We start from the raw sequence: 13625 nt of genomic DNA, 5'->3' as shown, positions 1-13625 counted from the left end.
CAATCGGATGGCTCTTTACTGGGCAGAATTGCCAGGGTATGTTTGTAAGCAATTTCCAGAAAACAGGTCTAATTCCAGGTTTATGGAGCATAAGAAGTTGCTAAGTTGCTGTACAAGTTTCTAGTTAGAAATAAGTCTTCGCTGTTTCCGACTCAATCTCAATGTTGCTTGTGGTGTTTTGGTCTCCAATCGGATGGCTCTTTACTGGGCAGAATTCCCAGGGTATGTTTGTAAGCAATTTTCAGAAAACAGGTCTAATTCCAGGTTTATGGAGCATAAGAAGTTGCTAAGTTGCTGTACAAGTTTCTAGTTAGAAAAAAGTCTTCGCTGTTTCCGACTCAATATCTACGTTGGTTGTGGTGTTTTGGTCTCCAATCGGATGGCTCTTTACTGGGCAGAATTGCCAGGGTATGTTTGTAAGCAATTTTCAGAAAACAGGTCTAATTCCAGGTTTATGGAGCATAAGAAGTTGCTAAGTTGCTGTACAAGTTTCTAGTTAGAAATAAGTCTTCGTTGTTTCCGACTCAATCTCAATGTTGCTTGTGGTGTTTTGGTCTCCAATCGGATGGCTCTTTACTGGGCAGAATTCCCAGGGTATGTTTGTAAGCAATTTTCAGAAAACAGGTCTAATTCCAGGTTTATGGAGCATAAGAAGTTGCTAAGTTGCTGTACAAGTTTCTAGTTAGAAATAAGTCTTCGCTGTTTTCGACTCAATCTCAATGTTGCTTGTGGTGTTTTGGTCTCCAATCGGATGGCTCTTTACTGGGCAGAATTCCCAGGGTATGTTTGTAAGCAATTTTCAGAAAACAGGTCTAATTCCAGGTTTATGGAGCATAAGAAGTTGCTAAGTTGCTGTACAAGTTTCTAGTTAGAAAAAAGTCTTCGCTGTTTCCGACTCAATATCTACGTTGGTTGTGGTGTTTTGGTCTCCAATCGGATGGCTCTTTACTGGGCAGAATTGCCAGGGTATGTTTGTAAGCAATTTTCAGAAAACAGGTCTAATTCCAGGTTTATGGAGCATAAGAAGTTGCTAAGTTGCTGTACAAGTTTCTAGTTAGAAATAAGTCTTCGCTGTTTCCGACTCAATCTCAATGTTGCTTGTGGTGTTTTGGTCTCAGATCGGATGGCTCTTTACTGGGCAGAATCCACAGGGTATGTTTGTAGCAATTTTCAGAAAACAGGTCTAATTCCAGCTTTATGGAGCATAAAAACTTGCTAAGTTGCTGTACAAGTTTCTAGTTAGAAATAAGTCTTTGCTGTTTCCGACTCAATCTCAATGTTGCTTGTGGTGTTTTGGTCTCCAATCGGATGGCTCTTTACTGGGCAGAATTCCCAGGGTATGTTTGTAAGCAATTTTCAGAAAACAGGTCTAATTCCAGGTTTATGGAGCATAAGAAGTTGCTAAGTTGCTGTACAAGTTTCTAGTTAGAAATAAGTCTTCGTTGTTTCCGACTCAATCTCAATGTTGCTTGTGGTGTTTTGGTCTCCAATCGGATGGCTCTTTACTGGGCAGAATTCCCAGGGTATGTTTGTAAGCAATTTTCAGAAAACAGGTCTAATTCCAGGTTTATGGAGCATAAGAAGTTGCTAAGTTGCTGTACAAGTTTCTAGTTAGAAATAAGTCTTCGCTGTTTTCGACTCAATCTCAATGTTGCTTGTGGTGTTTTGGTCTCCAATCGGATGGCTCTTTACTGGGCAGAATTGCCAGGGTATGTTTGTAAGCAATTTTCAGAAAACAGGTCTAATTCCAGGTTTATGGAGCATAAGAAGTTGCTAAGTTGCTGTACAAGTTTCTAGTTAGAAATAAGTCTTCGTTGTTTCCGACTCAATCTCAATGTTGCTTGTGGTGTTTTGGTCTCCAATCGGATGGCTCTTTACTGGGCAGAATTCCCAGGGTATGTTTGTAAGCAATTTTCAGAAAACAGGTCTAATTCCAGGTTTATGGAGCATAAGAAGTTGCTAAGTTGCTGTACAAGTTTCTAGTTAGAAAAAAGTCTTCGCTGTTTCCGACTCAATATCTACGTTGGTTGTGGTGTTTTGGTCTCCAATCGGATGGCTCTTTACTGGGCAGAATTGCCAGGGTATGTTTGTAAGCAATTTTCAGAAAACAGGTCTAATTCCAGGTTTATGGAGCATAAGAAGTTGCTAAGTTGCTGTACAAGTTTCTAGTTAGAAATAAGTCTTCGTTGTTTCCGACTCAATCTCAATGTTGCTTGTGGTGTTTTGGTCTCCAATCGGATGGCTCTTTACTGGGCAGAATTCCCAGGGTATGTTTGTAAGCAATTTTCAGAAAACAGGTCTAATTCCAGGTTTATGGAGCATAAGAAGTTGCTAAGTTGCTGTACAAGTTTCTAGTTAGAAATAAGTCTTCGCTGTTTTCGACTCAATCTCAATGTTGCTTGTGGTGTTTTGGTCTCCAATCGGATGGCTCTTTACTGGGCAGAATTCCCAGGGTATGTTTGTAAGCAATTTTCAGAAAACAGGTCTAATTCCAGGTTTATGGAGCATAAGAAGTTGCTAAGTTGCTGTACAAGTTTCTAGTTAGAAAAAAGTCTTCGCTGTTTCCGACTCAATATCTACGTTGGTTGTGGTGTTTTGGTCTCCAATCGGATGGCTCTTTACTGGGCAGAATTGCCAGGGTATGTTTGTAAGCAATTTTCAGAAAACAGGTCTAATTCCAGGTTTATGGAGCATAAGAAGTTGCTAAGTTGCTGTACAAGTTTCTAGTTAGAAATAAGTCTTCGCTGTTTTCGACTCAATCTCAATGTTGCTTGTGGTGTTTTGGTCTCCAATCGGATGGCTCTTTACTGGGCAGAATTCCCAGGGTATGTTTGTAAGCAATTTTCAGAAAACAGGTCTAATTCCAGGTTTATGGAGCATAAGAAGTTGCTAAGTTGCTGTACAAGTTTCTAGTTAGAAAAAAGTCTTCGCTGTTTCCGACTCAATATCTACGTTGGTTGTGGTGTTTTGGTCTCCAATCGGATGGCTCTTTACTGGGCAGAATTGCCAGGGTATGTTTGTAAGCAATTTTCAGAAAACAGGTCTAATTCCAGGTTTATGGAGCATAAGAAGTTGCTAAGTTGCTGTACAAGTTTCTAGTTAGAAATAAGTCTTCGCTGTTTCCGACTCAATCTCAATGTTGCTTGTGGTGTTTTGGTCTCAGATCGGATGGCTCTTTACTGGGCAGAATCCACAGGGTATGTTTGTAGCAATTTTCAGAAAACAGGTCTAATTCCAGCTTTATGGAGCATAAAAACTTGCTAAGTTGCTGTACAAGTTTCTAGTTAGAAATAAGTCTTTGCTGTTTCCGACTCAATCTCAATGTTGCTTGTGGTGTTTTGGTCTCCAATCGGATGGCTCTTTACTGGGCAGAATTCCCAGGGTATGTTTGTAAGCAGTTTTCAGAAAACAGTCCTAATTCCAGCTTTATGGAGCAGAAAAAGTTGCTAAGTTGATGTACAAGTTTCTAGTTAGAAATAAGTCTTTGCTGTTTCCGACTCAATCTCAATGTTGCTTGTGTGTTTTGGTCTCCAATCAGATGGCTCTTTATTGGACAGAATCCCCAGGGTATGTTTGTGAACAATTTTCCAAGAAAAGATCCATTTCCAGCTTCATGGAGCATAAAAAGTTGCTGAATTGCTGTACAAGTTTCTAGTTTGAAATAAGTCTTCGCTGTTTTTGACTCAATCTCAACGTGGCTTGTGGTGTTTTGGTCTCCAATCGGAAGGCGTTTTACTTCTTCCGAGCAGCATTGACTTTAAAAATATTTTGGTATCTAATTTGACATCTAGCAAATTAATCCATGTAGCTAGCGATATTGGGTCACCGCTTATGTAGGGCAGAAAAGTTATTTTACTTTTCATAGAAGGAGATCATTAAAAAATAAGCAACATTGAAAATGTCCCGTAATCTGAAACTACCTCCCAGGAGACCGAAAATCTGTAATTCAATGGAATGAAACTAATTCTCGACAGACCGAAAATCTGCGATTCAGTCTCAAATTCCGCGCATTTTAAATTTTTAAATGCTACATCGAAGGCAATTTCTCGAAAGACCTAATTAGCTATTTCGGAAGCCGGTAAGTGAATTAAAAGTCGGAATCTACAGATAAAGAGTAAAAAAGTCCGGAAAGCCACCCGACTCGCGAATGTGGTACTTGGCTCCAGCGAAAATTGAATTTTGTCGCTATTTGACGCAAAATATCGTTATCACTTATAAAATCGCCGAGATTCCGTGACGCTATGAAAGGCTATAAATTTAATAACGAACTCCGTTCCCAAACAGAAACTTCGTCGAAGTTATAAGGGTAGTTTGTAACGATTTATGAAATCCCCGGAACTAATTATCATCGCGAAGGATTTGATAATGAAAAAATAACCAAGAATGTTCATCAAAAATGATCTTTGAATTGATAAATGTCGAGTTATATAGATTTTTTTATATTATGTGTTGTGAAGAACGAAATCGAGCCGTAATAACGTGGCCAGGGTTGCGGAATTAGTTCCATGGTCACCAGTAGACACAGAAAAAACAGGATAAAATATTACTACATCGATGGTAGTCATTTAATAAGTTTTACTGCGTCATCTATAGATCGAAAGTCGAAACAGGCAATCTACTGCAAAAATAATGGTCTGGCAACACTGAATACGGCGTTGATTTTTGATAAAATAGGCAGCTTCCACATCATATAGATTGTGTAAAGTATTAAATGAATTAATTCATCAAGTTGTTTAAAAATCTCGAAAAGTGGATGCCCCACAATTTGAAAGATCCATATATATCTTGAGGCACCCTGTACACACTGAGGAGTCGCATGTTTAAACTTCAGAGCCCCGTTGAATTGTCATGGTTTTTCTTAAATGATGTATTTTGCCACACCCTGTTCCAGAATCGAAAAATATCAATGGTCATTTTTTTAAACAATATAAGGCTGATTGATCCCAAAGTTCAGATAAAAAGACTAAAAGAAACGCTTTCATAGCATACGAAAAAATTAATGAAAAATAATTATAGTTTAAAAAAACTAAAAAACACGCTTTCAAAGAAGATCGAACTGGACAGTTGAAAATATTTTGTTTAATAAAAAATATTCTTAACTTTTTTCAAAGCGTGTTTTTTAGTTTTTTAAACTATATTTATTCTTTCTGAAGCATGTTGATGAAAACTTGTTTTAGAAAATGTTTGTTACTTTCAATTTGTTATATAAAATTGATTCGACCAATGCAAATTTCAAAAACGTGTTCTTTGCAATTTGATATTACGTTTTCGGGCCGATTTTCAAAAACGAAACGTCAACGATTCATAAATTGCAACCCATTTTCATCGACCCAAATTTCCATTCAAAAAAATTGAGCGGTCGAACGTTTTCCATGGTTTTTAGGACAAAACTTATTCCTCTCACTGACTTGACCTCATTTTGGAATTTTACGAAAAGTTCCTTCTTGTTACTTCAACCTTGCGGCACATTTTTGAGGGCCCACTTTCGATAGATAATTGATTTTATGACTCACAGGCTCACAATACTGTTTTTATAAGTTAGCCCTCCCTTTTGTAATCTCTTTAATAAGTGGCGAGTGATAAAAATATTGGTCTATATGCGATCTCATTTTATATTCAGGTTCCAAAGTTTTAGTGAATAAATCTCATTTCATATTCAGGTTCTATAGTTTTAATGAATAAAATTCTTCAAAAAAAAAAAAAATGTTTCCGCCCGGGATCGAACCGGGGACCTTCCGCGTGTTAGGCGGATGTGATAACCACTACACCACGGAAACTTGTGAGTTGTTGCGTAAATTCCTCGACAGACAGTATCATATGGAGCCCTTTCATCCTTAAAAGCGAGTGCTGATTGTAGAAAAATCAAGTTAAATTTTTTATTGATGTCTGTTTGTGCCCTGTACTCAAATTCACATGTTGCAATTGTAATATTGGTAACGGGTTTGTGCAAAAACACCTCAGACTTCCCGGACTATGCCGGAAAATGCTACTTTCCCAAAGGCAAACCGTGGGTACCGGACACAAAAAAAATATTGAAGGCAACTTGAGTGAAATTACTGAGTATATCCTTTCTTCACTTCGAGATCGATGTGTCTATATCTATATTGTTCTAGGTTATATCTGGATATGTTACAAAGAGGCAGCAAAATAGACCATTTTCCCATATTGTCATGGATCTCCACAGAGAGGCTATGGCCGCCTTGGAAATTGCCATGGACACACCTTGGGGACCTCCCGCCATGCCGGAACTTAGACCGAGAACAAAAAATAGGTAAGGAATCGTAGTTTCCTCATCAGTAGGTATCTCGAAGAAATTTTTTCAATTCTACAGGATCTAAACATGTAAACTTCATCTTGCATATTGCATTTCTGATCATTGGAAAAAGTCCAGTTTTGGTTGTGATTTTGTTAAAATTCAGACTAGTGGAATCAAAAGAGAATTATCGAATTTTGTCAAAGTTTCAAATGTTATAACCGTCTGTCTCTCATCACTCGTCATGCATACCTGCATACCTACACTGTTTTTGTGTAAGGTACTGGTCATCTTGATGTGTTACAATTTAAGCCTTGGTATCAAGTTACACTAAATTATGTTAAAAAGTAAAACGGACCATAACCACAGCCTGGCTTCTTAGCCAGGTTCATTTGTTTATTTCAAAATGCAGTGCATTTCTTTAATGTCCCCCCCTTTTACTGACATTTGAGATAATGAAATTAAGAATGAATACTTTATTTTGAAGTGAAATTGACAGTTGAAACTTCCAAGATGGCGATTTGGTGCCATCTGGGAAAAAAATTAAATGAAAAGGGGGTCTTGTGATATATCTTTTTGAAGCTCCTGACAGATGTTTCTCAATCCTAGAATTTAATGTCAATATCTTCAACTACTACAAAATGGCGGAACTTTTAATAATTGCCTGACATTGACATTCAACTACATAATAAGCTTGAGGTCAGTTCAGAAGATGCTCGAAATGGTTTTCTTGACTTATGAACAGCCTCTCCGATATTTCACGCCGAACATTTTCGAATACAGTAACATGAATATCTCTACAAATATTTATTATTCTCTACCGTATATCCAATATTGAAGAAAGTTCAGTTTCGTACACATTTTGCTTCAAATAGCCCCTTAAAGAAAGTCCAGAGGTGTCAAATCTGGCGAGCGGGCTGGCCATTCTGTAGGACCTCGACAGCCAATCCAACGACCGGAAAAAGTAGTTTCCAAATACTTTCTTACTTGTCTGGAGTAATATGGTGGTGCTCCATCTTGTTGGGATACAATATTCATATCGAATTCATTAGGATTCGCTTCGTCGATTTCAGTGATGAGACGGTCAACAGTAGTTTCCAGAATATTCAAATACAGTTCCCCTGTTGAATTTTAATCGATGAATAGAGGTCCAACAATATGGTTTCCCAATATTCCAGTTCAATTTTTACTGGATATTGGGTATGTGTTTCTCGGAAAACATGATGTTCATTGTCGTACTGACATTTTTTGATGTTTTTATAAACAAAAGATAACTTAACAAAACTTATAGTCCAAGAGCCAGTGACGCATGTTTCATGAAGTGTTTGATGCACTCTGAAATTTTGTAAGGCTAGTATCTATGGAATAAGAAGTACGAATACCTGTGTTTGCCTGACACTGCCCGGGACACCAGGTACTGCCCATAATAGAAAGGTGTATAAAAATATAGGTCAAAATAAGTGTTTGATTCACAGGCCAACAAACTTTAATGGAAAGATTAGTTAATTTTTAGTTATAATTCAAGATGGCAGACACTTTGGAGAGGGTTCACGTATAATTGATTTCCCTCAAAGTTATTTTTTTAACAAAATGAAATGTTTCATTCATTATGAAATTTTAACAGCTACTCAATCAAATATTCAGAAAGTTAATTACAAAAAGCCAGACAGTTTTGTTGGGGTTTAATTCCCGGCAAACATGAAAATAAATTTTATTTCATATAGAAAGAGATAGGTTGCGCGTAGTTGGCGGCGTGAGTGAGAGCACCGATCACCATAGTAGCAACACTCCCCTTCTAGGCTCTTAATCCTTCATATTCTAGGGTTGTGAAGTATTTCCATTCAAATTTTTTTCCAGATGGTATCCAGTCGCCATCTTGAATGTTTCATCTGTCAATTTCACTTCAAAATAAAGTATTCAAGCATCAATTTCATTATCCCAAATTTCAATTTTTTAAGTTGACCCGTTCAAAAAATAAAAGGGGGGACGTTAAAGAAATGCACTGTATGTAAATCTACTTTAGTAACTTGTTATTGATATAATTGTACCTTTTTTCTTTGGAAATAAACATTATTATTATTAAACAGATTTGAAAACCATTTATTTCGGTCTCATGAAAGACTTTACTATATAATAACTTCACGTGAAGGACAGGAAAAATTTATTAAGATATAATAAATAGTTTGTGTAGCAATGTATTCATCGTTTCAAAGTAAATTCGGCGGTTTGTTAATAATTATGTCTCAGGAAACGGTGTATAATCATATCAAATAGCACATATTATAGTTAATTGTTTTTATGAACAGGGCTGGACTATGTAGAAACAAAATAGCCGCTGTTGCAATGGGTATCAAAATGTGGATTTGTTCTTGTTTCGCCAAAATGTGCTTGGATAAGAGTGAACAACAAAGGGAAACAATTAACAAATATGAATCAACCTCTTGAAATCATTAATATTCTTTTTTAATATAAATGTTATATCAGATCGAGTGATTAGACTCTGACTTCCTTCTTATTTTTTCTTTTCAAAACTAGTATATCATCATGTGGCTGAAGTTAGTTTTAGATTTAAATCCGATTCCTTCAATTTTACAGTTGACCAGATGAATATGCTCATGATGATATTTTCTCGAAATATGTCTACTTCACAATGAATTTCGGATGTAGAAATGCATGATTATATCACGCATATTGGGATTCATATCAAAGATTACCCTAAAAAGGCGAGTCACTATCCTTAATAGAAATACCTTCAAATAAGAGTTTGGCAAACAATTATCGAGATATACTTGAATTTAAAACACAAAATAATGCAAAATGACAGCTTAAGTGAAAATTGAGAGGTAACCAGGCTGCTTGAACCTATAGTCCGTTCATAATTTGTCGATAGCACAAAATGAGGGCCCAAGTCATAAAACGGTCGTAAAACTCGTAAAATCATAGGCGGAGGTTCCTGAGGTGTTTATTCATTAAATATAAAGCTTCAGTTTATATTCGAAACTTGTCTTGAAAGGGTGAAGTTGTTACGAACGAAAATAATTTTTGGTTTAGTACATTTTTTAATCGCATTTAATTTACGGCTCGTTGGTGTTTCGGCGTCTACGGCAGTAATTAACGTCTCTAATATTTATTTTGCGAATTTTGTGCAGTGCGTGAGTAACTTTTTTTCATATTCCTACAAACATATACGTACCTTTCGTTCCTGCTTGTTTTGTTTGATTGCTTGCGATGGCTTCGTCATCATCATCAACATCATCAAGTTTTACAACGGTACTGTTGCGTACAGTCTATTCACCAAGAGAGAAGACTATTGTTTTGAACGTTCACGATGCTCTGGTTTCTCAGAATCCCACAAACACTGTTCAGAACATAATCAAGAGTTGTGCCAACATGACGGGCGTGGGGGAGTCAACAATATATAGGTTCCTATCAGAAAGAAAAAAAAAGTTATAGCTAACCCAAATACAAACGAATACTTAAAGAGGGGGAGAAAACCTATTGAAATTGATGAATTTGCCAAAAATGGTATTCGAAGGAAAATTCACGAATTTTTTTACAAAAAAGAAATACCCAACTTAAACAAAATTTTACAAGAAGTTAGAGACGACCCGGATTTGCCTCATGTCGGACGAACCAAATTGTGGCAAGTTTTAAAAGAATTAAATTTCCGGTGGGAGAAATCAGACCGAAAATCACTTTTGATTGACCGGGAAGAGATAATATGTTGGAGAAGAAAGTATCTAAGATCTATACGAAAATTTCGGGCTGAAGGAAGGCCAATTTACTATCAGGACGAAACGTGGGTAAACGCAGGTCATAGTCTCACAAAAATTTGGACAGATAAAAATATATCAAGCTCCAGGCAAGCCTTTATGGAAGGTTGGTCTACTGGTATTTCCCTACCCTCTGGTAAAGGCAGTAGATTAATAGTTTCTCACATTGGCAGTGAAAAAGGATTTGCTAAGCATGGTTTGTTGGAATTTGAATCCAAAAGCACAAAAGACTATCACGAGGAGATGACAGCTGATGTTTTCGAAGAGTATTTTGAGCAGATGATTGAACATATACCACCAAACTCAATTATAATATTAGATAATGCACCTTATCATTCACGACTAGTTGAAAGACTTCCAACGACTGCCTGGAAAAAACAGGATATCATTGACTGGCTGCGGAATAAGTCCCTGCCTTACGAAGATGGAATGGTTAAAGCAGAACTTTTGAAAATTGCCCGGCAACACAAATCTAAGTTCAAGAAATACGTAGTTGACAAAATGGCGGAATGACGAAACATCACAGTCCTTAGACTTCCACCCTACCACTGCGAATTAAATCCAATTGAACTCATTTGGGCACAAATGAAAAGCTATGTGGCTAGAAAAAATACGTCATATAAAATACAAGCTGTACGTGAATTGTTATATGAGTCTTTACAACATATTACAGAACAAAATTGGCGAGATGCAGTAAGACATGCAATAGAAGAAGAACAAAAAATGTGGGATCTTGACAATATAATTGATGCGACTGTAGAGACACAACCGCTAATTATTAACCTGCAAGACGACTCGGATTCCGAAGATGATCCTGTTTATTTTGAATTTGAATAGTTTTGTAAGTAATCGTAGTTTATATCATTTAAAAATAGGTATTAATTAAATAAATGTATTTTTTACAAATTGCAAGTAACTTACTATTTTTGAATAAAATAAAGAAATTTTTTTAAAATAAAAATACAGTTTACAGTACCTACAGTTTAAGAATATTAATATATTTATTTATTTAAAGTAACTAATGTTTTAATCATATACTCTACGACACTGGTCACTCATTTCCACTCAAAATACCTACATAATCGGATTAAAAGTTTTATAGCTGTATTGTATTTCTTCATATACAAGGTGGGTTAGTCGAAAACATCTTAAACTGCCAGTTTTAGTTTGGTTTTTGTTATTATATCATATTAGCTGTCCTCTCTGTATTTCAGTTCTCTAATGAGGGTCAAACTTGCAGTGAGCTATCAACAAATTATGAACGGACTATAGGTGACGAAACACGAATTGACGAAACAAGAAACTACCCAAAATATGCTTGGATAAGAGTAAAAAACAAAGAGAAACAATCAATAAACATGAATCAACCTGTTAAAATCATTAATATTCTTTTTTAATATAAATGTTATATCAGATCGAGTGATTAGACTCGATCTTCTTATTTTTTCTTATATTATCTACTATATTATCTCCTATATCTACTATATTATCTATATCCTCCTATATAGTATATCCTATACTATATTATACTATATCTCCTATATCTACTATATTATCTCCAGTATCTTCGAAAAAAGTATTTGTGCAATTTTCCGAAACTATCTTCAATATTCTGTAAATCCATATTTTTGACAATATTGTTTTATGGTCATTTCTGGGAACTGGGAACACCTAGTCAGTCAAATCGTTTTTCATCCGATAAATCCTGATTTCTTTATTCAAGTTTTCATTGTGTTCATCCGCAAAAACGCACTTCCATACTCGAATGAATAGCCAATGATTAGATTCATCGGATTACGTAATTTGTTGTTCAAAATAATTGCGGGTATTTATCTGAATGGGCTGCTCAGATGAAGATTTGCGTGACAGTCTTTGGGTGGGCATCAGTGATCATACAGTGTATATTTAATTCGAATTAAGTCGTCATAGCATTGTTTTCATTCTGTAAGTACCTACGCTTTATTTACGTCAAAGCTGTTTCAGTGTGATGGTTCATCAGGTTCGTGCATCAACAATTTTTCTATATATTTTAGGTAGATGATCAACCCTTGCAGTTGTCAGAATAGTCTCTAAACGTTTCCAGGGTGTTTGGTAGCTGGGTGCAAACCTTTAAGGGGGTGATACACTAGCCCATGTAGAACGTATTCATACAAACATTTTTATTTTCTAGCGCGTTTTTTATTTTTAAGGGAACTTTTACGATTTTTAGTACATAAACCCAAAATTGGTCAATTAAATGCTAATAACTTCGAATCTTAACAGAAATGTCCGGTTTTTTAAATTTATTTTTGTAGTCTTATGTGTCCCCAATCGTACTAAAGTAGTTTGAAGCACCATTGTATCCAAAAAAGTTATGTACAGAGCATTTAAACTTTACAAAAAAAGAAAGAAAATAAAAAATCTGAACTTTGATGCCAATTAGAAAAATAAATAAAATACATACAGGTGTTAAGACACCTTTAAAAACATGCTTAGTTATTGCTCTTTCGTTTGAGGTATCATTTACCTAGCTAAGTCTTAAACTTTTTCAATTAGGGTACCTGAACCAGTTAAAGGTCGTAAATATGGATTTTTATGGAATTAAAGAAAAAAATGTTTTGTACTGTAAAAATTTATTGTTGGTGTTCAAAATGTCCACCATTGCGTATACACTTTCTACAACGATTTCGAACTTCAGTTGTGGTTACTTTCATTTGCATTTCCTGTTTCATAATTTCAAACGCTGCCTCTATTCGCTGAAGTAATTCTTCTCTCGTGGTGATTTCTGTTGTGTATACGAGTTCTTTCACCCGACCCCACACAAAAAAATCCAACGGAGTCAGGTCGGGCGATCTGACAGGCCAGGGGATGGGTCCGTCTCTCCCGATCCAGTTGCCAGGAAAACAGCGGTTCAGGTGTTCGCGGACGCTTACAGCCCAATGTGCTGGGCATCCATCTTGCTGAAATGTGATCGGCCTGTCCGTGTCCAATATTGGCACTTCGGCATCATAGAGTAACATTGGCAAGCCGTTTATCATGAATTCGAGGTAATTTTGTCCATTCAAATTGTCAGGCAAAATGTGTGGGCCAACCAATGTGCGTCCGATGACCCCAGCCCACACATTTATTGAAAATTGTCTTTGGAAAGAAATCTGAAACAAAAATGCAATAAAATTAGTTAATTTAAGTAATTAAACACGTGTTGAACATGGGTAATGAAATAATAATAATAAAAATCATTTATTTACCTGTTTTTTCCAATTTGGATTGCTGTCCTTATCAGCCCATTCATGAAGGTTGTGGAAATTAGTAATTCCTTCCCTGGAGAACTTCGATTCGTCAGTCCAGAGGATGGACTTTAAGAACCACGCGTCGTCAATATCTGCGTTTAGCAAAAAACGGCAGAACCGTATCCGTCTCGCCGGATCCGTTTCCTCCAAGCCTTGCATACCCGTGCCGTGAAACGGATATTTCTTTTCGTTGTGCATCGTACTCCACACTTTACATATTGCTACAATTAGAAATTAATTTACCTGCGGTTCGGGTAACGTTCTTGGTACAAACGTCGTGCCAGAGATGCGTTACCATCAGCTCTGCCATACATAAAAATGATATCGGCT

At 36.3% G+C, this 13625-nt stretch overlaps 1 protein-coding gene and 1 non-coding gene across 3 annotated transcripts in view; one reads left to right on the top strand and one right to left on the bottom strand.

Moving 5' to 3' along the window:
• LOC111502964 (FERM and PDZ domain-containing protein 2) overlaps positions 1-13625 on the top strand; it is a 90886-nt gene that overhangs the window by 55573 nt on the left and 21688 nt on the right. Inside the window, exon 5 of one of the 2 annotated variants that reach the window (XM_074169194.1) lies at positions 6114-6271. In XM_074169194.1, coding sequence (XP_074025295.1) covers positions 6114-6271 — 158 coding nt within the window. Of the gene's footprint in view, positions 1-6113; positions 6272-11952; positions 11971-13625 lie in introns of those variants that run through there. The other variant, XM_074169195.1, reaches the window with a different exon arrangement.
• TRNAV-AAC (transfer RNA valine (anticodon AAC)) lies at positions 5705-5777 on the bottom strand. The gene has a single exon. It is a non-coding gene; the product is annotated as a tRNA-Val (tRNA).

The sequence above is a fragment of the Leptinotarsa decemlineata genome, unplaced genomic scaffold (assembly GCF_025532065.1).
Source record: "Leptinotarsa decemlineata unplaced genomic scaffold, Ldec_3_MD MMD2_P_RNA_scaffold_5, whole genome shotgun sequence".
In the NCBI taxonomy this organism is placed as follows: Eukaryota; Metazoa; Arthropoda; class Insecta; order Coleoptera; family Chrysomelidae; genus Leptinotarsa; species Leptinotarsa decemlineata.
The sequence above is the reverse complement of the archived record's forward strand: the minus strand, read 5'-3'. Positions and strand labels throughout refer to the sequence as shown.